Genomic DNA, 25,663 nt, shown 5'->3' on the forward strand with positions numbered 1-25,663 from the left:
TTTAGGGGCTATTACATGAGCAAACCCCTCCCCATCAGTCAGACCTGCACCATCTGAATAAATTTTTATTGTTTAAAAGGGGAAAAAAAAAAGTCATTATCAGTCCTGTGAGAAGACTGTGCACATGCAGAGACTTTTCTACCCTGCCACCTCACCCATCCACCATACGCACACGTTTCCCCAACCTGGAACACATGTTCCTTCTGTTCTCTGACCGGGAAAAAGGCAAGTCAGTCATTTCTTTTAGAGAGCACATAGAGGGGAGATTTCAAGCAAGAACGGATCCCACCCCCCTAGAATCCTAGCCAATCAAATTATCTTGGGGGCAGGCCCAGTGCCTGATGCTCAGTTAGGAACTGCTCCATTTCCTTGAGATCAAGGCAACAACAAAGACAATACCATTATTCCCAACTGGGAAATATCCATCAAATGATCCCTTATCTCACATTCCCCAAATAGATCAGGGAATCCCCACTTAATACCCTTTATAATGTTAAAATCTTATAGAAGTTTTTCATAAATTTTTCACAAAAAAATTATTCCTTTCTCCCCAGTTAGCTAGTCTAGTTCATTATAAGGACAGTTAAGTGAACTGACAGTGTATAGACCACTGGGCCTGGAGTCAAAACCTTGAATTTAAATCCAGCCCCTCATGCTAACTAGCTGCACGGCCCCTCATCCCTGTCTTCCTCAGTTTCCTCAACTGTAAAATGGGGATAATAACAGCCCTGACTCCCATGGTTGCCATGAGCATCAAAGAAGATAATATTTGTAAATCACTTAGCACAAGTGCCTGGCACAAGAAGGTGCATAATAAATGCTTATTTCCTTCCTACTATAGGCACAGTTGAGACTTTCCTACTTACACTTTCAGTCCACAAACTATGCCACCATGTGCAAATAATACCAGGTATCGAGCCTGGTTTTCCCCACAACCTCCCCTCCCCCAAGGAAGTGAGCAGACTGCCAAGTCAGCTCTGCCCTTCCCCACTGGGCCTCCGCCCTTTCCCCAGTCAGCTCACCTGTAAAGAAGTGGGTGGGCTTCTGGGTCGGGTGGGGAAGTTTCAAGGTGTGTACTGACCAATCACTGCTTAGGTAAGGCCCCCTTTATGAGCTAAGGTTCTGCCCCAGATCGGGGCTGTTGCCGGCTGCTACTGCTTTTGCTGTACCTAAGACATAGATGGTGCCGGCTCAGCCCACCACGTGGCCTGATCAGCCTCATGGCCTTTTCATAAAGGGTCCGTTCCAAAATCATTACTTGGGTCTTGCTCACATTAATCAAGATAATGTACTACACAGGCACATATATCCCAATAACACTGGAAGGCCCCCACCTTGGCGTGACCTGGAGACGTGTCAAGTCTACAAAGGGATAGTACACACTTGAGTACCTTCCTTTACCCCCACTAATGACATTACCAAAGTGAAAGACTAATAAAGAGAAGTAAGAAACCAGAAGGAAGGAAAGGAGGAGGGAAAATGGATGTTCAGACATTAAAATAAAAATCTAGACATTAAAATACTTTCTTGTCAGCATAGTGAAAAAGGCCTCAGGAGAACCACATTCAAATTCCCACTCTATCCTGGAAGAAAGTAAGCTCCTGCAGAGCAGGGGCCATTCTGTTTTTCTCTTTCTGGTGCCTAGAAAAGTGCTTTAAAATTTTAATGGAATAATGGAATGAATGAATAATGGCATGAATGAATGAAAACATTTATTAGGCACTTTCTATGTGCAAGGCCCTATGCTAAGGACTATGCTAAAATGCTTTATTGAATGGAACTGAATTGCCACAAATTCATTGGGATCTTTAAGACACAACTTCTCTGGAGCTTAGATGATTGCAGTAACAAGGAGCTCATTACTTCCTAAGAGAGGCCATTTCTTTTTCAGATGGCTCTAGTCACGACAGTTGTTCTTCATATCAAACTAGAATTTGCCTCCCTCCAACTTTCCCTAATTGGTGTTATTTCTGCTTTCTGAGATTGCACAGAATGTTTCATCCTTCATTCCATGTCACAAGATAGAGGGATTCTTCCTAGGATGGTTTAAACCCATTCAAGGCCTAGAGGCTAGAACCTTTACTAGATGACCTCTTGCAGCCCACAGAGTTGTGTGTGGTTTTTTCGTTTTTGTTTTTCAAATAATAGCATGTCTAGTGGGCAGCACTAACAAGGGAAAGGCAAAAGGCTGCAGGTAACTTTTGTGAGTAGGTCACCTGCCCACACTATACAGCTCACAGAATCTAGCATTTGTCCACAAGCCAGGTTTATTCTCAAAGAAGATCCATTCTTCAGATGAACCCACACTGCTCTCTATTTGGTGAGTCAGCTGAACACACAAGGAAAACATACTCCTGGCCCCAGAGCTGAATTTGGCATTCTGTGCTTACCAGCTTCGTGACTAAGGAAATGACATTTGAAAGAGGAGGAGGAGAAGGTGGTAGTGACATTTTTTAAAAATTTTCATATAGTTCACAGTCTAAGACAGATCAGTTCAGAGACTTAGAAAGGAACAGAGCTGGAATCACAGACATTCCAGAAAACTCATTAAGCAACAAGACCCATTGATAATCCCTAAAGATATAACATGCTGGAGCTTCTTCATGCCTCCTACACATTCTTGTCTCTCACCCATGGCAGATTCATTTTCTCTCCTTTGCTTACACTTCTCCTCTTCCCATATGTAACCTCCCTCTGAAATCTCATAAGAAAATTCTGTTTCCTCTCAAGAGGCTCACCCGGGAAGAAGCACCCACACGCCTGCTGGAGGACCAGTAAGAAAAATGGATTGGATCCTCTCAAGTCTTCTAGTTCTTCTCCAAAACCCAGGAGGACCCAGGAGGCTGGGTCTAAGATCATAGCCTTATAGGAGGGTTGGCTGGCATGGACTAAGAAAAGAATAAATTCCTTCAGGAGCAGAGCTTGGTGTTATCAGTCTAGGAGGCACATCTTTCCTACAAAGATGCACATTCATTTCCTATCCCTCTTTCCTCACTCACAACTCAGAGCAAAGTGAAAAATCATTTGTTTTTTGCAGAAATCAGGAATGATGACTTTGTAGCACTACATATAGCACTATATGTACTATCCATAATGTATAGGAGACATTGGGTAGAACATGGACTGACCCCAACACATCTCCTAGAAATTGGTCTATTAAAAATAAATCCCTGGATACAAAACAAATGGATGATTACCATTAGCAGTTCTATGCAATGTTTAAAAAAAGCCAGGAAGAAATGACAATACATAAGAGAAAATTCATCCAGAATAATTAGAAAATTCACAAAATATCTGGGGAATTAAACTATTAAGGCACAAGTAAGATTTATACAAATAAAACTTCAAAATGCTCTTTACAGATAAAAAGGAAAACTCAGTAAGATAGTAAGTACTCATGACTGGACTGTACAAACATGATTAAAGTGATAAAATTTCTTAAACTACAAATTTTATACTATATCGATCAGTTTATTAAGTAGATGCTTTTTAGAATGAGGCAAATAAAAAAATTATTTGGAGGAACACAAGGTGTAGAATCCCAAGGAAAATAATGAAAAAAGAAATGAAGAGAACAGAATTATCAGACTTCAAACTATGATATAAATCGGTAATCATCAAAAAATATTCAGTACTGCTTTACAAAAGAGAAGATCAGATTAGTGGAAATAAATACACATGAACCAGAAGCACTTAAAAATATTTACCTTGGGGCGGCTAGGTGGCACAGTGAATAGAGCACCGGCCCTGGAGTCAGGAGAACCTGAGTTCAAATGTGGCCTCAGACACTTAACAGTTACTAGCCGTGTGACCCTGGGCAAGTCACACCCCAATTGCCCTCCAAAAAGCAAAATATATATTTACCTGTTTGATAAAACCAGAAACATCAATTACTGGCAGAACTTCCTAAGCTGACCAGAACTGGGAAAACTGGAAAATAGTCTGACAGAAACCAGGTTTAGATGAGTAACCTATACCACACTACACAATAAGCTTCAGATAGTAAGCATTTGATGCTTATGAGCATAGATATTAAAAGATTATATCTAAATTAAAGAAGAATTGGAAAAAGGCATTTTATATTTTTGTTTTTATGTTTTTTTTTATTTTTTCCAATTTTAACATTTTTATTTAAAGTTGTGAGTTCCAAATTCTATCCTTCCTCCTCTTCCTTCCTTCCCCCCTCTCTGAAATGATAAGCAATCAGATATAGGTTATGCATGTGAAATCATGTAAAATATTTCCATATTAATCATTTTACATATAACTCAAATAAAAGAAAAAATGAAAGAAAGTGAAAAATAGCATGCTTCAGTCTGTACTAAATCAATATCAGATCTTTCTCAGGAGGTAGATAGTATTAGTCCTTTGGTATTGGCTTAGATCATTGTATTGCTGAGAATAGTTAGGTCATTCACAATTCTTCATCAAATAATACTGCCATTACTGTGTACAACGTTCTCCTGGTTCTGTTCACTTCACTCAGCATGAGCTCATGTAAGTCTTTCCAGATTTTTCTGAAATCATCCTGCTTGTCATTTCTTAGAGCACAATAATATTCCATTACAAACAGATACCACAGCTTACTTAGCCATTCCTCAATTGATGGTCATCACTTTAATTTCCAATTCTTAGCCACAACAAAAAGAGCTGCTATAAATATTGTTGTACAAATTAGTCTTTTTCCCTAGAAAACGCATTTTCGCAACAAAGTTGGGGAAAATTCACAGAACAGAACAGAAGGAAGTTTGGAAGGGAACACAAACAAGACAGTTTTGAAAGTAGCAGTATTTTTATCATATATACCTTTTTTAAAAAAAAAAAAAGCAAAATGTAATAGAGATTCACAGATTCACGTAGTTATCTATATGCATATATGCAAATGCTAAGGATTTTTCCCCTTTTGGTTGCTTAAGTGCAGATAAATTTTTTAATGGTTGCAGCAGAATTCTTAAGCATGAGATGATCATAAAAAAAGTCATTTCAATCACATGAAATGAAGAACTTGTGTACAAATAAAAGTAAGGAAGATGGAAGATAGAAGAAGTGAAATTTCTGAGGGAAAAAAATCTTTTCATTAAATATCACTAATAACTATATCTAATATATTTATTTATATATTTATATATATGGGGAAATAACACAAATATGTAAGACCAACAGCCATTTCTCAAAAAATAAATGGTCAAAGGATATAAACAAACAAGAAGAGATGCAAACTATACATGACAGTATGAAAATATGCTCTATATCATTAATTACTAAGAATAATGCAAATTAAAATAACTAAGGTTTCAGCTCACAGCATGCAAACCAACAATGATAAAAATAGGATTGATTAAGGCTGTAGGCACTGCTAAAGAGAAGAAAATACACCTTTCTTCCTTCTTTGAACTGGGGAAATATGGCTATGGAACACTGCATATACTGTCAGACTCGATGTGTTTGGCTGGCTTTACTGAAATGTGTTTTCCTCTCTCTTTTACTCTTTTTTTGTAAATAAAAATTGTTTCTCTGGGAGGGGAGAAGGAAAAATATATTTGGAAATGAAGGTAATGTAAAAACAAAATATTTTTTTATTAGTAAGCTTACAAAAAATGCTGGCAGGCCTATGAGAAGCACATAAATATACTGTTGGTAGAATTGGGAATTGGTCCAATTATTCTGGATATATTTGGAATTACGCAATTAAAAGTGACTAAACTGTTCATATCCTTTGACCCTACAACTAGGCACCTTCCCCAAGGAGTAAAAGACAGAAATAGATGTGAAATAGATATATAGATAGATAGATAGATAGATAGATAGATAGATAGATAGATAGATAGATAGATAGATAGATAGATAGATAAATATATATAGATATATAAATATATATAGATATATAGATAACACACACACACATCTGATTAGTTCAGTGCATAGAGCACTCAGCTTGGAGTCAAATAGATCTAAGTTCAATCCAGCCTCAGACACTTAACTCACTCACTAACAATGTGATCCTGAGCAAGTCACTTAACCTGTCTGCCTCAATTTCCTCATCTGTAAAATGGAAAAAATAACAGCACCTACTTCCCAGGGCTGTGTGAAGATCAAATAAGACAATATTTTCAAAGGAGTATACAAACCTTATCATTATTATTAAAGGAAACAGAAAAGATTTGTAAACCAAGTGGGTGCCCCTCATTTGGGAATGAATGAATTGGAATGTAAATACAACATAGGAATACAATGGAATATTTTTGTGCTATAGAAATGATGACTATTAGGAACTCAGAGAAACGTGACGATTTATATGAACTGATGCAGTGAAAGGAGCAAAAAAAATATACGGAATGAATATAATGTTAATTAAGAGATCATTTAAGGGAAGCCAAATTGAGCAACTGAAAAACCAGTAATTGTCCCCCAAAAATGGATTATAAAACATGCTGAGCTTTGCAGGTGCTGTTTTGTCCCATCTGAAGTCCACAGAATAAGATGCCCCATGATCCCCTGGTGTCTCTCTCCATTAGATTGAGGGCAGAGACTGTCTTTGTTTTTATTAATTATTATATATAAATATTATATATAATATTTATTAATTAAACACCTACTGTTTGCAAAACAACTCGCCAGATAACAGGGAAAACACAAAATATAGCTAAGATTTAACCCTTCCGTTCGTTGACCTTATATACTGGCAGGAGAATAAGACACAATACAGAATACTACTAATAATGGTAATGATAACTAGCATTTATATTGTACTTTATGGTTTGCGAAGGATTTTAAACAAATTGTTTCATTTGATTTAATATGCAGTAGAAAGAAATTAACAGGGTTATACTAGGTCCAAGAAAAGATAGTCCTCATTGCCCCATCCAGTATCAATGAAGAATATTCCGAGAACCAGCCACATAATTGCTTCTAATGTAAATATAAAAAAATATTCTCCAAAGAGCCAAAGTGGATGGAGTCTAGTGATCCTACAAGCCTAATATTCAGATATCAAGAGGAAATGCTATTTTACTGCTCTTGTGATACAGCAACATCAAGTTTTTTACATTTTTGATGTCTGGGTTGGTAGTAGGGAAACAGGTGCAGAAAAGGGACAGCTGATATACTTGGTAGCTTCCCTGACCTACAGAGACCTGGATTTCATATTTCACATCCTCTCTCCATACTTGGATCCTATAATCCCTAAGGCCACAGGCTTGCCGGAACATAAATTAGATCTGTCCACTGATTGAGAATTCCTGGAGGGGTAAAGACTCTCCTGTAGAATTCCTGAATGAAAGAGTCTGGTCTGGCAGAGAAACAGAAGCAAAGAGAATGAAGCAACTCCCTAGAATATGTTTTAGAAAATTTCAAACAATCCCGGAATGTCCCTATGACCCAATTTGCCAAGGATGGCACATATTTGCCAAGGTGGCACCAATTTGCAGGTGGCACGTACAGTCCTGACCATTCTCTAATCTGCTGTTAGATTTCAGTGCATTGGGTCATCCCATTCCTGTTAGCCCCCTCACCATCTCTGTCCCAGAAGGAGACAATAGACACCTGGCTTGTCTTCCTGCCCAAAGAGGTCTCTTATTACTACTGGTCGCTATCTCTATGTATCTCTGCCGTGACCCACTCTGGACATGGTCGAGAAAGGAATTTCCCCCTTTGGGTTAAACGGCTCTAGAAACGGCTTTTCTGTGCCCTCTGAATCTACTATAATATTTGGGAATCCAGAATTGGAAAGTTCTTCCAGAGAGCTAACTTCTATCCACCCTAGTACAGTTCTGTGTCCTCTTAATCCATTCCAAGAGAAGTAGTGGTTACCATCCCTCAGAGCCAGGACATTTGGCTGCAAATGGGACAAAGCACGAGTTAATGTGAGTTAGTATCGATGCCCGTCTCCCCTGGGTCCCCCTGCTCGTGCTCCTAACAGAGGCCTATTACCTCCCCCTGGCACTGGAGAGTTATACCACAGCTGCCCAGCAGTCAGTGCTATTGAGTCAGGTCTGACCTTCCTTAAAGCACCCACCCAAAGGAAGTTTTCTTGTAACCCAGCGGCAACAAATTAACTTCTGGATACCAGAAGCAATAGAACGTGCTTTTCCCTCAACCACAAGAACTATCTAGAGCACCTAGTGCCACAAACTCAGAGGAAGGTGAATGTAGGAGGCATAAAGATAATCGCAATTGGGGGAAAGGGAAGAGGGGGTCACAATAAGTCCGATCTTGGTATTTTATTTATTTATTTGTTTGTTTGTTTGTTTATTTATTTTTAAGCAATTGGGGTTAAGTAACTTGCTCAAGGTTACACGGCCAGGTGTTTCTGGGTGGATGCCAAGTGTCTGAGCCCGGATTCTATCCCCCAGGTCATCCCGACCCCGAGTAAGGGCCAGTGCTCTTACTCGCTGTGCTACCTGGCCACCCCTGATCTTGGTATTTATGAATATGAAAACTAACATGGGGAAGAAGGGAGAGGAATGTGCAAATATTCTGATATGTGCAAAATCCAAGAGACAGCACGGACTCCAACTCCCTCTCATTTAATTATGACATTCCCTAGTTTCAAACTGCCTGATCATTCTAAAAAGCTCAAATACTGCTAAGCAAGCTAGTGAAGTCCTACCTGGGTTTGCTAACCTTTGGCTGGAAGGTTTCAGCTCTGCCTGGCCGACTGATGTAAACAACATGTCCCAAGAATTTTAATTGCCGTTTTATTAATGGCCACTCCATTACCATCACACAGAATGGGCTCTGCCAGAGCAGGGGCGCCTCCTAATCACAAACCAACAAAATCCAAATAAACCCAGTCCCTTGCCTGGGAGGTTAAAGATTAAACAGGACCTTGGAAACAAGAATAATGAAGTATTGCAGCCTGGCCTAATCCTATAAGCCTACTTAGAAGAAACACAGGGGTCCATTTCCCAGACTTGACCAGAACCACAGAATGTCAGAGGAGCTGCTTTCTGGACTTGGAGAAGCAAACAGGGAAAAAGGACCACGGCTTTTAAGTTGCTAGTAGTTAAAAGGACAGACACTCACATAAATAGCTATTATATAGCAAATGATGATGCCCAGAAAAAAAAAAAAAAAGGTCACTGAGGAGAAAGAGGGAAGAAGCCCTAAATTCGAGGCTGAAAGAGACTTCGGAAGCTGTCTAGCCCAAGGCCTTCATTTTATATATGCCCAGAGAGTTGAGGGGATGTGCCCATGACCACATGGTGGGATCTGAATTCACTTCCTCATTTTAAAACCAAAGCTTATTCTAACACTATACTACCTACCTTTAAAAGGGGAGGAGAGGAGAGGAGAGGAAGAGGGAAGTAGAGGATGATATCCCAAAGAGAAAACCAAATGCAGGAAAAGGAAACCATGGCAATTCTACCTCCACTCCAAGAGCTGGAGATGGGTCACAAGTAAGGAGCTCACCAGAGGAAGAAAAGAAGAGGTAAAGGAAAAGGGAACTCAGAAGGGCCTAGCTCAGCCCTGGGCTCGGTCGTCTCCAAGCTGTGGAATTGTCTACTTGATAAGTTTGACTACAGGAAACAAGTCAGAAGCCTTGGTCCCTTCACTTAGGCTTCCAGTGAGAGGGTCAGACTGGACCATCTCCAAGGTCCCCCAGAGTTCTGAGACGCTACTCCACAATTCTAAGAATTTTGTCTGAAATGAAGAAATTAATCAATGCATTTCAATACTATGCTCAGTTTCCCAGGAGCAGAGGAAGGATCTCTGGTATGGCCCCTGGTTCAATGATGCATGTGCTAATAATGATGTTCACAAGATGATTGTCCCTGCTTAGGAATGCTTTCCCAGCCACCAGTCCACGTGACTCAGATAATGTGGGTAAATGTCTTTACTTCAGGCACTCAGCAAAGCAAGCAGCAGCCAAGAGAGGACTGACCGACTGCCTTCTCAGCCTCAATCAGCCACCCTGGCTGGACTCGTGATATAGACTTCCCTCCCCAAAGAGTGTTGTAAGATCAGCACTCACTGGCATTCAGGGATGGACAAGATAACTTTTCTTTACAAACAAAATCCATAAAAGACACTACTGCTTGTGGTAGATGTAGTCCAGGAAACAAAGATTTCATCTTACAGGCACAGGGACAACAGAGGCCCAGAAGCCTAAAAAGGTTGCTTCAAGGTCTTCACACTCTATTGATCAAGCCTGAGAAAAGCAAGGAAGGGTGACACAGGCTGCTAAGTAGTTGTTTGGGAATGAGCATGGTTTGGGGGCAGGGAGTGGGGAGGGGAACCTGGCAGAAACATCCCCAAACCCCATGCTTTATTTAAAAGTTTACTGATATCTTTTTTCTGTCATTTTCATTTCTAAATCTCTCTTCCTCTTCCCACTCTTTAAGACATCCTCTGAAAGAAAGGAGAAAAAAGGAGGAAAAAAGTTCAGCAAAAATAAGCGGGGTATAAACTGAGTCTGACAGAATGCATGATGTTCCATAACCAGAGTCCTTCGCCTTTGCCAAAAAGGGAGGGAGGGAGGTACATTTTCTCATTTTTTCTCAGGGTCAGCTTGGTCACTATAATTACATAATATTCCAAACCTAAGTTCTACTGAAGAATAAATGACTCAAAGTTCTGACCCTTCCTAAAAGGCTGTCCTACCAAATGCCTCAATTTTTGCTAGGTTTTTTTTTGGCCAGCTTGGACAAAATTCCCAGCCATGAAAGTATAAGAATTACCAACTCAACCCTGACACCCAAAACACCTCCTACTCTGGAGAATCACTGATTCATAGAGTCAGCTAACTCTGATGCTTCCTGGTACCCAGACTTCATATGCACATACACGGGAACCACCAATGGGCACATGTCACTCAGGGACTAAAGAGGCAGAGAGGCCTTTGGTGCAGCCACAGGATCAATCCAGCAGCTCAGCCAGAGCTGGAGAAGTCTTTTTAGAGGGTGGGCTTCTTGAAAGGCAAAACCTTTGAACTGACATTCTCCCCCATTGGGAGCTAGGAGACATTGATTTGTAGGGGGGGGGGGGAAGGAAGACCTAGAGCCCAAATCTCACAGACACTAAGTAAAACAGTTAAGATTTGAACCCAGGTCCTTTGACTCCAAACCCAATGGTCCTTCTACTGTAACATACTACAAAGAATTCTAGTGGAAAAGGAAGAGATAAGAAGAAACAAACCAGAAGGAGAATAAGGGAAGGAAAGACGGAAAAGTTAGCAAAGCAGAGTGGCTTCCTCCCACTTCTATAAGTAATTCTCAAAATCAGCTCATGAGCTGGGGTTAGGGGAAGAATTGAACAACCTGTGTTTGGGAGGGGGGAGGGATAATACTACTAATAATAACAACAGATAGAGAATTGATAATGATAGAAAATTTTCAACGACCACATTTATGTAGGATTTTTTGTTTGAAAATCTTATATACATTATCTCATTTGATCCTTTTATCATCACCCCCATTTCACAGATAAAGACTGAGGGTTTGCAAGGGTTAAGTGTTTGCCCAGGATTTCACAGCCAATAACTGTTTGAGACAGAATTTGAACTCAGGTCTTCCTGACACCCAATCCAGTGTTCTATCCACTATGACAGCCCCAGAGTAAAATAGCAGGAACAGATGTCCAACAAAGCATCCCTTCCTTGCTATCTTAAGACGATGTTCTTCACACAAAGCCCCATCTTCTACCTGTTTTTCTAGAGGGATCTCACAAACCACATCCACGTGAGGAGTCAGAAAGACCCAGGTCTGGACCCTGAGGAGCTGATGAGGAGAGGGCAGAGTGACCCAAGGTTACACACCTGGTGGGCTAGAAGGACAACGACTAGGCAGGAGGCAGAAGGGGCACAAGAGAAGAGTTTTTAGAAAAAAAAAAAAGTAATCATGCTAAATTCTTGGCCATAAATAGAATAAAACCTCCATGAACGTTTGTGTCAAAACCCAGCTCCAACTCCCGCTCCTGCAGTCACCTAAGAGCGCCTTGCCCAAAGCAATCTTCTTCCAAATTCCCGCAGCACTTACTTGACAATTCTTGCCCTACCTTCGCAATGTCACTTTCATTGCTTTCATTGAAATGTTATTTATCAGGAAATTACCAAAGACATAATAGATAACTTTGATTACATGAAACTGCAAAGCTTCTACACAGATCAAATCAATGCCCCTAGGAAAGGAAAAGAAGTGGTTCAAAAGCAAAAAAACAATCCTTATGTCAAATTATCTAATAAGGGCTTGGCACCCAAGATATATAAACATTTAACAGATAGAGAGAGAGATGCAAATACACACATAGGTATACATAACCAAAAGCCAATCCCCAATATATTAATAAAGGATATAAACAAACAAAATCTCAAAAGAAGAATTACAATTACTATTACTAACCACATAAAAGAATATTCCAAATCACTAATAATAAGATAAATGCAAAGCAAAACAACCCTGAGGTTTTACTGCAAACTGGCAAAAATGATAGACAACAATAATAATCCATGCTGGGTCATGGGAAGATAAGCACACCGATGCATTGTTGGTGGAGCTGCGAATCAGTATAACCATTTTGGAAGGCAATTTAGATTGTGCAAATAAAGTGACTAAAGTGTCCATTCCCTTTGGCCCAGAGATTCCATTACTGAGCTTATATCCCAAGGGAGCCACTAAAAGAACCTAAGTCCCCATATATATCAAAATATTTACAGCAGCATTTTTTGTGACAGCAAGAACTGGAAACAAAGTAGATGCCCAATGACTGGAGAGGTGTTAAACAAATCGTGGTACATGAATATGGTAGAAAATTACTGTAAGAAATGTTGACTGTTGGGGGTCGAGGTGGCACAGTGAATAGAGCACCAGGCCTGGAGTCAGGAGGACATGAATTCAAATCCGGCCTCAGACACGAGCCATGTGACCTTTGGCAAGTCACTTAACCCCAATTGCCCCTCCAAAAATAATAAGGCAAAAAAAAAAAAATGTTGAATGGGACTAATACAAAGAAGCATAGAAAGACAGACATGAACTGATGAAGTGTAATGTAAGCAGAGAAAATAACATACCCAAGGACTACGAGAATATAAAAGGAAAGAACAACCACACACACACACACACACACACACACACACACATACACACGCACACACACGCACACACACGCACACACACACACACACTTCAAAAGTCATTGTTGCAAAATTATAATGAACAAACATGGCCAAAAGAAGAGAGATGAGAGGGCACCGGAGGTGGAATATAAGTATACACATACATATACATACACATTGAATGTATTTTCAGACTCTTTAATGTTTTTGTCAACTATTCTGACTTTTCCCCACTTTTCCTGTCTTTAAAAACATTATTTGCTATATGGAATGGCTACCTGGGACAGGGAGAGGAAGAGATGTTGGGGAAAACTATGGTGATATAAAAACAAAAGATATTAATACAAAACGTTTTAGGAGAGGAAATGTCTATCTCATATATCATTAATTTTCACATATTTATGCCTTATTTCCCCCAAAACAAACTCCCTTGGGGAAGAGACTAAGTTCTATACTTTCCCTGAGTGCCCCCACAATACCTTTGGATCGACAGTAGGGGCTTAGTAAATACTTGGTGGTTGACCACAAAAAAATTAATGACAGCACCCTCTTCCCTCCCTCTCCCTCCCCATTACCTGCATAAGCATTGGCCTGCTGCAAGAGTTCTGTGCAGGTGTGCACATCTGCAAATGCTCTGATGCCAAGGCAGTTGGTGGGATGTAACTGAGACTGGAGAAAATCACAGCAATTTTGCCGGACATCCATTAGTTGTAACAAACTGGCTGCCGGCAGCAGCACCTGAAGGGAAAAAATAAAGATTGCCAACTGAGATACCCAAGGTGAACTCCTGGAATCTCCCAGACCCCAACAGAGAATGAGAGCAATAAAATAAAAGCCCCTAGCTCTCTTCCTGGCTCTCTTCTAAGCCAGGACCAAAGGAACACCCCAATCAGGACTCCGGGCCCAAAGCTGCCTTCTATTCTTCCTTCACAAGGGGCACAGAGGGCCTGGGGGAAACTGCAAAAATGCTGAAAATGTTCTCAAAGCAAAGGGCCTGACCCAAGAGCAGGACATGCTGACACTTAACTGAACCTAATAAGGTAGCAGTAGATGCTACCTTAGAAAGCAGGTGTTTTTTTTTAACCCAGAAAAAGACCAGATTGACTGTAATGTCCATCCCCTTTGATGCAGAGACCATCTTGCTAAGTACATGCCCCAAGGAAGTCAAGGATTGAAAGAAGGATCTTATTTGCAAAATATTCTACCATCATTTTTCCTGATAGTGAAGAACTGGAAATAAAGTAGATACCCATCAGTTGGGGCATAGCTAACAGAGGCGATAAATAACACAAGGAAATGGAATGTTACTAGTGCATTAATAAAGAATAAATGTGAATGGGGCAGCTAGGTGGCGCTGTGAAAAGCGCACCAGCCCTGGAGTCAGGAGGACCTGGGTTCAGATACGGCCTCAAAACAGCCATGTGACCGTGAGCAAGTCACTTCACCCCAATTGCCCTCCAAAAAGCAAAAAAAAAAAACAAAAAACCAAGAATAAATATGAAGAATTCACAGAAGCAAAGGAAAACATGAACTGATATAAAGTGAAGCAAGCAGGGCTAAGAAATTAATACGTACAATATCTACAATAAGGTGAACAGAGAAGATGACAACCACCAAAAAAAAAAAAAACTCTGCTAAATGAAATGTAATTTTAACAACCAAATTTGGCCCCAGAATAGAAAGAAAAGAATGCATCTCCTTTTCCTTCTTTGAAGAGGTGGGGGACTATGGATGCAGAACATTGTACATGCTGTCACGCTTAGTTAATGTTTTGACTATTTTGCTGAACTGCCTTTTTTCTCTTTATTTTTTATTCTTTGCTGGATAGGAGAAGGATATACTTGGAAATTAAGGTGATCTAAAAACATACCAATAAAAATAGCAAGGGGAACCACTTTTTCAGGTTTTAAGCAAAACAAGCCCAAAGGAAAGGCATAAGTATGAGAAAAAACAGGTTCCATGGGGACTGAGCAGGCCCACTGTGGCCTCCTCAGACTTCCAAGATCCCAGATGCCCATGCTTATTCCCATGCGCCCTGATGCCTCACTCCTGTCCATCCTCCACTTAGCTAATAATCTTCCTAAAGCACAAAGCTGACCCCACTCCCCCTTACCCAATGTCTCCCCCCAGCCCCTATTTGATCAGTTCTGGCGGTTCCCCATTGCCTCCAGGTTAAAATATAAACTCATGCTTGGCTTTTAAAGACCTTTGTTAACCATCCTACCTTTCCAGTGCTCTTACATTCACCTCGTGCCCCACCTCTGTGATCCAGCAACATTGGCCTCACCCAAGACACTCCATCTCTCCACCCAAAGCTTTTTCCCTGGCTGCCCCCCAGGCCTGGAGTGTTCTCCATCCTCATCTGTGTTTCCTGGTTTCCCTGGCTTCCTTCCAGTCCTACCTGCTTCTTGAAGCCTTTCCTGATCCCCCTTAATATAAGTCTAGCCTTCACTCTGTTGTTTATCTCTGATTTAGCCTGTTGGTAGCTTGTCTGCATATAGTTGTTTCGCATGGTATCTTCCTGATTGGGACTGTGAGCTCCCTGTTGTGGTGGTGGTGTTTGGTTTTGGTTTTGCTCTATTTGTATACCCAGGACTCAGACAGTGCCTGGAACAAAGTAAGACCTTCAAAAATGCTTGCTGATTGACTGACTGGAAGAGCCATCCCACCCTATGTGTGCCCTGACAACACTATGCCAACCCCACCACCTCAGGATCAAGCAGATGGAAACCAGAAGTTCCACTTTGTTCAGTAACGCTCAGTTTGGAAAAGGATGAGTTTGGGAATGTTTTCCCAAGACTGAGAAGAACAAAACTATAGATCCTTCTGGCTTTTTGTCCCCTTTGTTTCCAAAGAGCAGTTTTTCTCTCCCAATAGCAACCTCTTTATTTCTAGGCTGGTGATCTATGGGCTGTTTCAAAAACACCTGGAAGCTCTAACTGAAGTCAGCCAACTGTTTCCATCTAGGAGGGCTCCGATTATGAAAACACATCTTTGATGATTTCCTCAGGTCATGGCCATCATTTATTTTTGAAGTTATTCAAATCCTGTCATTGGCTGTTGCCCCAAATCACCCAGTTTGCCTCGCATCTGGGCAGTTCAGGCACCTAGCTCTCTGGCAGCTCCCTGACCTCTTACCCAAAAGGGAACAATCCTTTTTTCCTTCCCTTGTCAGGAGCTTCTACTGTTCAAGAAACAACTTTAAAAGAGAAAATTTTATTCACTCTCAGTTCAAATACAAAGACGAAAAAAGAGAACATTCCAATGTACACAGAACAACATAAAAAGATTCAATATAAAACCATGAATTTCCATTTCACACTATATACATACAAAACCATACCATACATAGTTCTGTTTATCAGTTCTTCCTCTGAAGGCGGATAGTGTCTTCCTTCATAGGTCCTTTGTAGTTGATTTGAGTATTTATACTACTCAAAATGACTTAGTTGTTCAAAGTTGTTCTTAGAACAATATTGCTGTTACTGTATACGATGTTCTCTTGATTCTGTTCATTTCACTCCTTATTTCATGTAAGCCTTTCCATGTTTTTCTAAAATCAACCAGCTCATCATTCCTTAGATAGCACAGTAGTATTCCATCACAACCATATAACACAACTTGTTTAGCCAACTGATGGGCATCCCCTCAATTTCCAGTGCTTTGCAACCACAAAGAGAGCTGCTATAAATATTTTAGAACATATAGTTTCATTTCCTTTATCCCTAATCACCTTGGGAAATAGACCTAATAGTGGTATCCTGTGTCAAAGGGTATACACAGTTTTATAAATTTTGGGGCATCATTCCAGATTGTTTTCTAAACTGGTTGGATCAGCTCATAGTTTCACCAACAGTGAATTAATGAGTGTCCCAATTTTTCCACATCCCCTCCAACATTTGTCACTTTCTCCTATCATTTTAGTCAATCTGTTAGGTCTAAGTTGATATCTCAAAGCTGTTTTAATTTACATTTCTCTAGCAATAGCAATTTCGAGCATATTTTCATATGACTATAGTTTTTATTTCTTTGTCAAAAAACTGACTGTTCATATCTGGAATAGGAATTTGAAGATCTTCCCTGACCTTTAATAGGCTGAATGTAATCACATGGAGCCTGTGGTGGGAGGAACTTGCTGAATGGGTGGAGCAGAGCCCAGAGGAAGCTGGAAGTCAGAGCAGTTATGACTGTGGGAGAGAGAGGACGAAAGCAAGTGGACAGCTAGGTATGGTCTTGCTCCCTGAAGTGATAAGATGTATTAACATCTTCATTGCTATGATGGATTTGGCTTTCTGGTGTTGGGATTTAGCTTTTTGGTACATCTATTTCAGAATAAATGTTTTGTTTCTATCTTCTCTATGGAGAGTCTATTATATTTTGCAACTCAGAACTATGCCAGCATATTTATAGTTGCCGTCAGTGCTGTGAATATAGCCTTGGTAATACAATATCCTTTGACTAATGTCAATTGAGGAATGACTCATAGTCTCATAGATTTGACAAAGTTCTTTATATTTGAGATATGAGACCTTTATCTAAGACTCTATAAAAATTTTCCTTCTAATCTTGGCTATAATGGTTTTGTTTGTACAAAACCTTTTTAATTTAATGTAATCAAAATTATCCATTTCCCACCTCACAATGCTTTCTACCTCTTGTTTATTCATAAATTGTTCTCCTATCCATAAGTCAGATAGGTAATATATTTCATGTTCTTTTAATTTTCTTATGTTATCTCCCTTTATATCTAGGTCATATACCCATTCTGACCTTATCTTGGTAAATGTTATATATGCCCAATTCCTGTCAAACTGCTTTCCAGTTTTCCCAACAATTTTTACCAAATAATAACTTCCTGTCCCAAAAGTTTAAATCTTTTTATTTTATTTGTCAAACACAAGGTTACCATAATCATTTGCTACTGTGTATGGTATATCTACTCTGTTCTAATGATCTTTCTATTTCTTAGCCAGTACCAGATAGTTTTGTTTTTTGTTTTTTATAATTATTGCCTTATGGTATAGTTAAAGATCTGGTACTGCTAAACATCCTTCCTTTATTTTTTTTTCCATTAATTCCTTTGATATTCTTGACCCAAGGCACTACTTTTCCAATGTTTACCTTAATTAAGCCAAGCACAGGCTCCTCGATCTTTCATATATCACCTGCTCCTAAAGTAAGGTGTTTTGGCTCCCAGGAAATCCTAAACACCAGGTAGAGCATCGCCTTCACTCTACTGTGGCTGTGCCCAGAGAGACAGTGTGAATAAGGGAGAAAATGCTGGTCTTTGGGGAGACATGGATTCAAATACTGCCTCTTACATTTTCCTCTGCCTTTGCCCCCTTCTCTCTCCTATTCCCCTGTGCCCCGGCAGGATAGCCATCAATTAGCAGTGTGTCCTTGGGTTTTTCCTAAATCACTGATCCATTCCACATGGCCACAGCCAGTCACTGACTTTGCCTCCTCCATCCCCCACCGCACAACCATTAAACAGGAAACTCAATTAACCTGTAGGCTTGCTCAGCCTGAATACACAGATTCCAAGAACAGATTAGTCTTCAGTACTGCTGGCTAAGTTGGGATATCATTAACTATACCTACCCCTTTTGTACAAACAGGCACATATGTGCACACACAGAGGCGATGGGGAATCCATCCTGTTCCAAGGCCCAGAGTCGTAACCACCAGAATGTTTCTCATTGATTTGGGTTGTGACAGAAACAAAACTGAGCAAATCCACTTATTCTCACTAAGACAGCAAAACCCTTAATCACTGAAAGGTAGAATAAGAATTATCTAGCTTATGATGTAAGAAAACTCAAGAACAGCTAAGGAAGGAGTGTAAGAGAGTGTGAAGGGATGACCTGCTGTAATCCAGGAGGTAGCATGGTGGAAAGAAAAAGGCAGGAGATCAATCCAGACTCTACCCCTTTCCGGATGTGTTATCTTCAGTGTATCAGTTCATCTCTCTGACCCTTGGTTTACTCATCTATAAAATGGAGGTAATCTTACCTGCCTGGCAATGAACTTTTGTTTTTTAATTTTTAAAAGAAATCAGGGTTAAGTAACTTGCTCAAGGTTACACAGCCAGTTATTTCTGGGTGTGGTGCTGAGTATCTGAGCCCGGATTTGATCCGGGTCATCCCGACAGTGGAGCCGGTGCTCTTACTCACTGAGCCACCTGGCTGCCCCTAAGCAATTGGGGTTAAGTAACTTGCTCAAGGTTACACGGCCAGGTGTTTCTGGGTGGGTGCTAAGTGTCTGAGCCCGGGATTCGATCTCCAGGAGCCGGTGCTCTTACTCGCTGTGCTACCTGGCCGCCCCAATGGCAATGAACTCTTGATGTCTTTTGGTCAAGGACCAGCCTAGCTAAGTTCAGAAAGGCTCTTTACTAGGTTGGTCACAGAGATAGGATATTTTCAGCCACAACAACTCTTGAAAACAAGAGGAATAAGCTGGCATCGATGGAAGGAGCACCCAGATCAGTAAAATTCATCAATTAACAAAAAGGTCTCTGATTTTGTCGGTGTGGGCTGTTCCCTTGGTAGACAGTTTTGAAGTGTGTCCTCACGTTTGTACCAAATGTGTGTAAAGAGTACTTTAAATTCAAATGTTATGTAAAGATATGTTGACATTGTTCTTATTATTAGATAAGCATTTCACTAAGTGGTCTTATCTGTCACTGACTTACCTTCGAGGGACCATCTAATAAGTAATAAGTAAGCTCCCCGAGAGGTACTTTTTTCTAATTTTTGTATCTGTATGCATAGCACCTAGCACAGCAAAGCAGGCATGAGAGATTAGAAAGAGTAGAACTGGGTTCAATTCTTCCTCAATGCATGAATTTGGGCAAGTCATAACCTCCCTGGGCCTCAGTTTACTCATTTAGAAAATGGGGGGGGAGGGGGTTGGACTTATATGCCTTCTGAGATTGTCTCTAGACCAATGATCCTATGATCAATGCCTGCTATGTTTTGTTTAGTCATTTTTCAGTCCTGAGCCCTTTTGGATTTTCTTGGCAAAGATATTAGAATGGTTTGCTATTTCCTGGTACACAGAAAACACTTAATACGTGCATGCTGAATTATTTAAATACATTTACGTTCTTTTTTTTTTTTAAAGCAATCGGGGTTAAGTAACTTGCTCAAGGTTACACGGCCAGTTATTTCTGGGTGTGGTGCTGAGTATCTGAGCCCGGATTTGATCCAGGTCATCCCGACACTGGAGCCGGTGCTCTTACTCGCTGAGCCACCTGGCCGCCCCTATACATTTACATTCTAAGGAAAAAATGCTCTGAAAACCCACATGGCAGCAGCAGAATGAAGAAACCATTTTATGCCCATGTTCCTAAACTCATGTGAGGCCATGTAGATTGGGAGAGAGAAAACCTGGATACAAATCCTGCCTCCAAAAGTTCCTAGGGAATATGTGACTTAACTTCTCAAAGCCTCGGTTTCTTCCTCTGAAATTGGGTACAACAGTATTTGTACCACATAATTCACAGGGTCTCTAGAAGGAAAACTGCATTGTTAGACTTAAGCTACTACAGAAATAGAAATTGTTCTTAATGACAACTGTCTGGAGAAGTGAATTAATGAACATTCCTTCTCTGCTCTCAGGTTCACTTTCAGTTTCTGAAATTTCTCTAGACAGAGCTACTCCTGAAGTTTCCAATTTCCCTGCTGCTTAGAAATCACACGAAGGAGACAAAAATGATAATTTGGGCTCCTTGTTGGATTTGGGTCTGCCTCTGCCTGAAAACATTCCCCTTGGCTGCTTCTTAAAATGAACAGAGCTGTGGTTTCTCTAATTGCCCGTTCGTACTGTTTGATCTTTAGATGGTAATTATGAGTCAAAAGCCTTTTCCTTGGAGGAATTTAAAAGGAAATTAGGAGGGGAAAGGACAAGATGTGTGGACTAGACTGCTAAAATAATAATAATAACAATAATAACTCTCATTTTATATACTGCCTTACGACTTCTAGAGCCTGTCTTCATAACTCCACCAAGAAGATGTAGAGCGTGAGTGTTATCAAGCCCATTTCACAAATAAAGAAATGGAGGCTCCAAGGAGTTGTGTGACTTGCTTGCAGAACTCAACGACCCAGGTTGTCTGATTCCATATCCAGGTTTATGTGGCCTCTCTGACTACAGAATCAACTCCACCTTAGCATCAAAGTGGAACCTGGCCTGCACATTCTGAGGGCCAGAGCTATAGTGAAAAAGCTATTATGGGGGTGGCTAGGTGGCACAGTGGGTAGAGCACTAGCCCTGGAGTCAGGAGGACCTGGGTTCGAATCCGGATTCAGACACTTGACACACACACAAAAACCTAGCCGTGTGACCTTGGGCAAGTCACTTAAACCCAATTGCCCTACCCTCCCTCCTCCAAAAAAATTTGAAAAAGGCACTATGTTCAGGTCTGAGGAAAAATAGAGAGCAAGGTACCTAAGGGCTACCTACAGCATTTTCCCTCAGTTTTTCTGTCCCCACCTATACAATTTAAGTACCCTCTAAAGGCAGGAAGTGTCTTGATATACACATCTGGGACATTTTTTGTTGTTGTTCCGTCTACTCTTTGTGACCCTATTTGGGGTTTTCTTGGCAAAGATACTAGAATAGCTTGCCATTTCCTTCTCTAGCTCATTTTACAAATGACGACGCTGAGATAAACAGTAACTTACCCAGGGTCACACTGCTAGTAAGTACCCGAGGCTAAATTTGAACTCAGGTCTTCCTGACTCTAGGCCTGGTCCTCTACCACTGCATCGCCTAGCCGCCCCATCCGACACATACTAATACTTCTTATCTGCTTTTCTTGCTTTGATTCCACCTTCTTATCACATCATAGAGATCTAGGGCTAGAAGGGGCCTCAGAAGCCCAAGTCTCCTTCCCTCATCTCATAGCAGAGGTTACCAAGTCGCACAGGTAGGGAGCACAAAAGGTAAGCTCTGAACCCTGGCTGAGTCCTAAGGCAGGACTCTTTCTGCTCTACCACGTCTTTCCTTAAAACTGTTCTCCAGTATCTCTGCCAAGAAAAACCCCAAATGGGGTCACAAAAGCTGTAATGGTTCAACCGTCACCCACAGGCTTTCAGGAATGGAAGATTGCCATGGGACAAAAATCATTTGATCAACCACAGGACAACATCGTAGCTCTTGGGAATGACCCTTGCCTTTAAAATACACGATTGGCCTTTCTTGTGTTTTCTCTTTGTGTGCCATTCTCCAGGTCTGGCTTCCCCCACCCCCGTGACAAGGAAACAGCGCAGAGGATATCCTGTCAAAAAGTTTCTGTTTCCTTTAGCAATAACAAGAGGAAGGGCCCTGCCTTGGAGCGCACCAACTGCTGGAATTCTAGCAAGACCATGCTCTGTCACTCCATTCGGGGCTCGGTGCCTGGGCCGGTGACGCTGACTACATCTGGCTGCAAGATGGGGTCTGAGCTGTTCTGTCACCTCTATCACCATGCATTACTGAAAAAAGTGCTAAGGACATGGCATCAGAAACTGCGTGGAGCCAGCGTGGCACCATGCAGAGTTGGGTTCAGATCTGCTATTATTATCTATGGACATCGAACAAGCCTGTAGGTCCCGTTGTCTCACCTGTAAATTGTTACATCGGGTAGCCTCTGAGGGGACAACTCTAAACTGATGATCCTGTAAAGGCCTTTTCTGGCTTTTACTAGCAGTATACCCTTGGATAAGTCATAGTCCAAGGTCACACAATTTATGTTATTTATCACCTTTCTTCCGAAGTCCAGCTTTCTTAATCTGTAAAATGGGGGTAATATTTGTATACCTCATAGGGTTATTTTAAGGAAAACACTTTCTTTAAAAATCATGATTTTTAACCCAGCTAAAGCCAAACCACAAATCATTTTTTCATGGGGAAGTTGGGTAAACTACGTAAGCTCTCCAGATTTATGTGTCCAGGAATCAGGTTATTCAACCAAACCTAATTCAGCCATAGAGAGGGTCTCAGTGCCCCCAGCTCCATCCCCTCAGCATGCTCAGGGCTCCATTTGTCCACAGGATTCTTTTCTCTTTAAGTTAATTTATTTATTTTTAGTTTACAGCATTCACTAAGTTTTAAATTTTTGTACACAATATGCTTTCTCTGAATTCTTCGTGACAGGCAACTTTTCCCCAGTTACAGCATAGTTGCACAGTCCTGTACATAGAATGCCAATAATAAGTGCCTATTGAATTGAATTACATTGAGTGAAGCACTATCTTCAGAGGCATTGTTAAATTGGTTATATTTACTAGGAGGAAAGGAGGGCCTTGAAGCTGCCTCTGTTTCCCATTATCACATTTAGCTTCTCCAGCCCTATTTATCAGATTATCTCAATCCTCAGGGTCTGACATATAAGACGTTTACACATAAGTAAATTTGAATGGGAGTAGGGAAGGGAATAGTAACAAAAGGCCCCTAGAAGTAACAATGAGCAAGGGACAGTAGAAAATAAATGGGTACTTTTTAAAAGAAAATGAAAAGTAACTGGGAAACATTTAATGAAATAAAAACATATTTTGAGACCTCAGTTCAAATCCAACCTCAGACATGTAACACTTACTAGCCGTGTGACCTTGGGGAAGTCATTTAACTCCAATTGCCCTGCATCATCTCCTCCAAAAAGCAAAAAAACCCAAACAAACCATATTTTGAAAAGAAATGCAAAAGGGGTCAAAAACAAATAAAGCAATTTTGATACTGCCTTTTTCAATCTGTCTTTCACTAGAGACACACACATACACATATATGTATTTTAAAATTATATATAACAGTAATTCAAGTTACTTATAAAATCTTTATATATATGTATACATATATATATATATATATACACACACACACACACTGAATTTTGGTTTTGCTCAAAATGATTACTAAATTCATAATTTACAAAACAGCTACATAATCAGGAGCCCAGAGCCAGGAACAACTGGGAAGAATGGCTTGGGTTCGTCATTGCCTAGGAATTCAGAACCAATTTCCTTTACTTTCCTTTTTTTTTTTAAATAAATTTTTGTTTTTTTAATTATCAAACATTCCCCCTTCCACTTCCCCCCCAATGAAAGAAAGAGAGAAAGGGCCCTTAGAAATCATCTAATCTAGTCCTTTGATTTTACAGAAGGGTATACTGATCTTTGCCCTGTCACCCTCATAGAGATACTGTGAGCATCCAAACAGAGGGTAGGTGTGGTAAACAAATTTTTTAAACTGTAAAGCACTATACAAATGTAAACACTTAACTATGACATTTACCCAACAAAAATTACTTGAGATTTCACAGTCAAAAGACAAAGTATTCAATAATAATAATTATAAAGGTCTCCATGGCTCTAGCACTGAAAGGTTTACAACTTTGTTGTCTTTACAACAACCTTTTAAGAAAGATGATGTTAGTATTAAGCCCATTTTGCAGTTGAGGTAAGCTGATACTCAAATATGTGCCTTACCCACGGTCACATAGCAAGTAAAAGCCAAAGCCAGAATCTAAACCCATGTCTCCCACCCCCAAGTCTAGCAGTCATTCAAAGCATGAGAAGCATTCAGTTCTTCCTCCTCCCTAGAATTCCAAACCGATGCCTTGCAAACCAATGCCAGCTGTAGCCCTAACAACCAGTCACTTCTGAGGCCCCAGTTACCTGGACATTTTCTTCTGTCACCTCAATTTCAGCCGTATATATGTAGTCAATCAGCTTACTCAGAGTCTGCCCATCCACATCTTTGATTTCAATCTTCTTCGCTTTACTTTCACTCATGTCACCTAAGATTCAAAAACAAAAACGTGAGTTTGGGAGCCTTTGTTCTGTTTTCTTTCTCACAGTTCTTTGCCCTCTATCAGCTGCCACCTAAACTTTGAGCTTAAAAGTCTCCAGATCTCAGATCGGGGATCTTGACCTGGGATCTATAAACTTTTTTGCTTTTTCCCCCATATTTTGATAACTCAATTTCAATATCATTGGCATTCTTTGTAATCCTTTGTACTTTATTTTGTGCCTTTAAAAACATTACTGGGAAGGGGTCCATAGCCTTCACTAGACTGCTTAAAGGGACTGATACCACAAAAAAGGTGAAGAACCCCTGCTTCTGACTACCGTGTTTCCCCGATATTAAGACACTGTCTTATTAATTTTTTTGGACAGAAAAACACCAGAGGGCTTATTTTCAGGGGAGGGCTTATTTTAATGAACATTGACAGCAATTTTAATAAACAGGTAAATGTGAACCAAAAAATGTACCTTTATTCAATAAGCAAATCACTGGGGAAGAACAGGATGACGCGCTCACTGCTGCAGCTCTGATTGGATGCAGCTCAGAGCGCGGCGTGCGTTTCACGGGGGGGGAAGGGGGGGACGGTGCATACAGAGGGTACCGTAATGTAGCGTGTAGCACAGGGGATCACCTTCACTACAGTAGCAATCTCAATAGGGCTTATTTTCGGGGGAGGGCTTATTTTAGAGGAATCTTACACAGTAAGGGGAGGGCTTATTTTCGGGATAGGTCTTATTATCGGGGAAACACGGTAGATCCCTAAAAACTCATTAGGTTGTTCTTTTGACCCTTACATTTTGATCTTTCACTGATTCCCCTATAATTTTT

At 40.5% G+C, this 25,663-nt stretch overlaps 1 protein-coding gene across 3 annotated transcripts in view; it reads right to left on the bottom strand.

Annotated features, from left to right (window-relative positions):
* KLHL3 (kelch like family member 3) overlaps nucleotides 1-25,663 on the bottom strand; it is a 324,549-nt gene that overhangs the window by 113,725 nt on the left and 185,161 nt on the right. For all 3 annotated transcript variants that reach the window (XM_069091901.1, XM_069091900.1, XM_069091899.1), the window contains 2 exons: nucleotides 24,706-24,827; nucleotides 13,627-13,789 (listed from right to left, as the gene is read on the bottom strand). In XM_069091901.1, the coding sequence (XP_068948002.1) occupies nucleotides 13,627-13,789; nucleotides 24,706-24,827 (285 nt within the window). The remainder of the gene's footprint in view (nucleotides 1-13,626; nucleotides 13,790-24,705; nucleotides 24,828-25,663) is intronic.

Source organism: Petaurus breviceps, unplaced genomic scaffold (assembly GCF_028583685.1).
Source record: "Petaurus breviceps papuanus isolate PSGF00001 unplaced genomic scaffold, PetGlider_PUasm1.0 189, whole genome shotgun sequence".
Classification (NCBI taxonomy): Eukaryota; Metazoa; Chordata; class Mammalia; order Diprotodontia; family Petauridae; genus Petaurus; species Petaurus breviceps.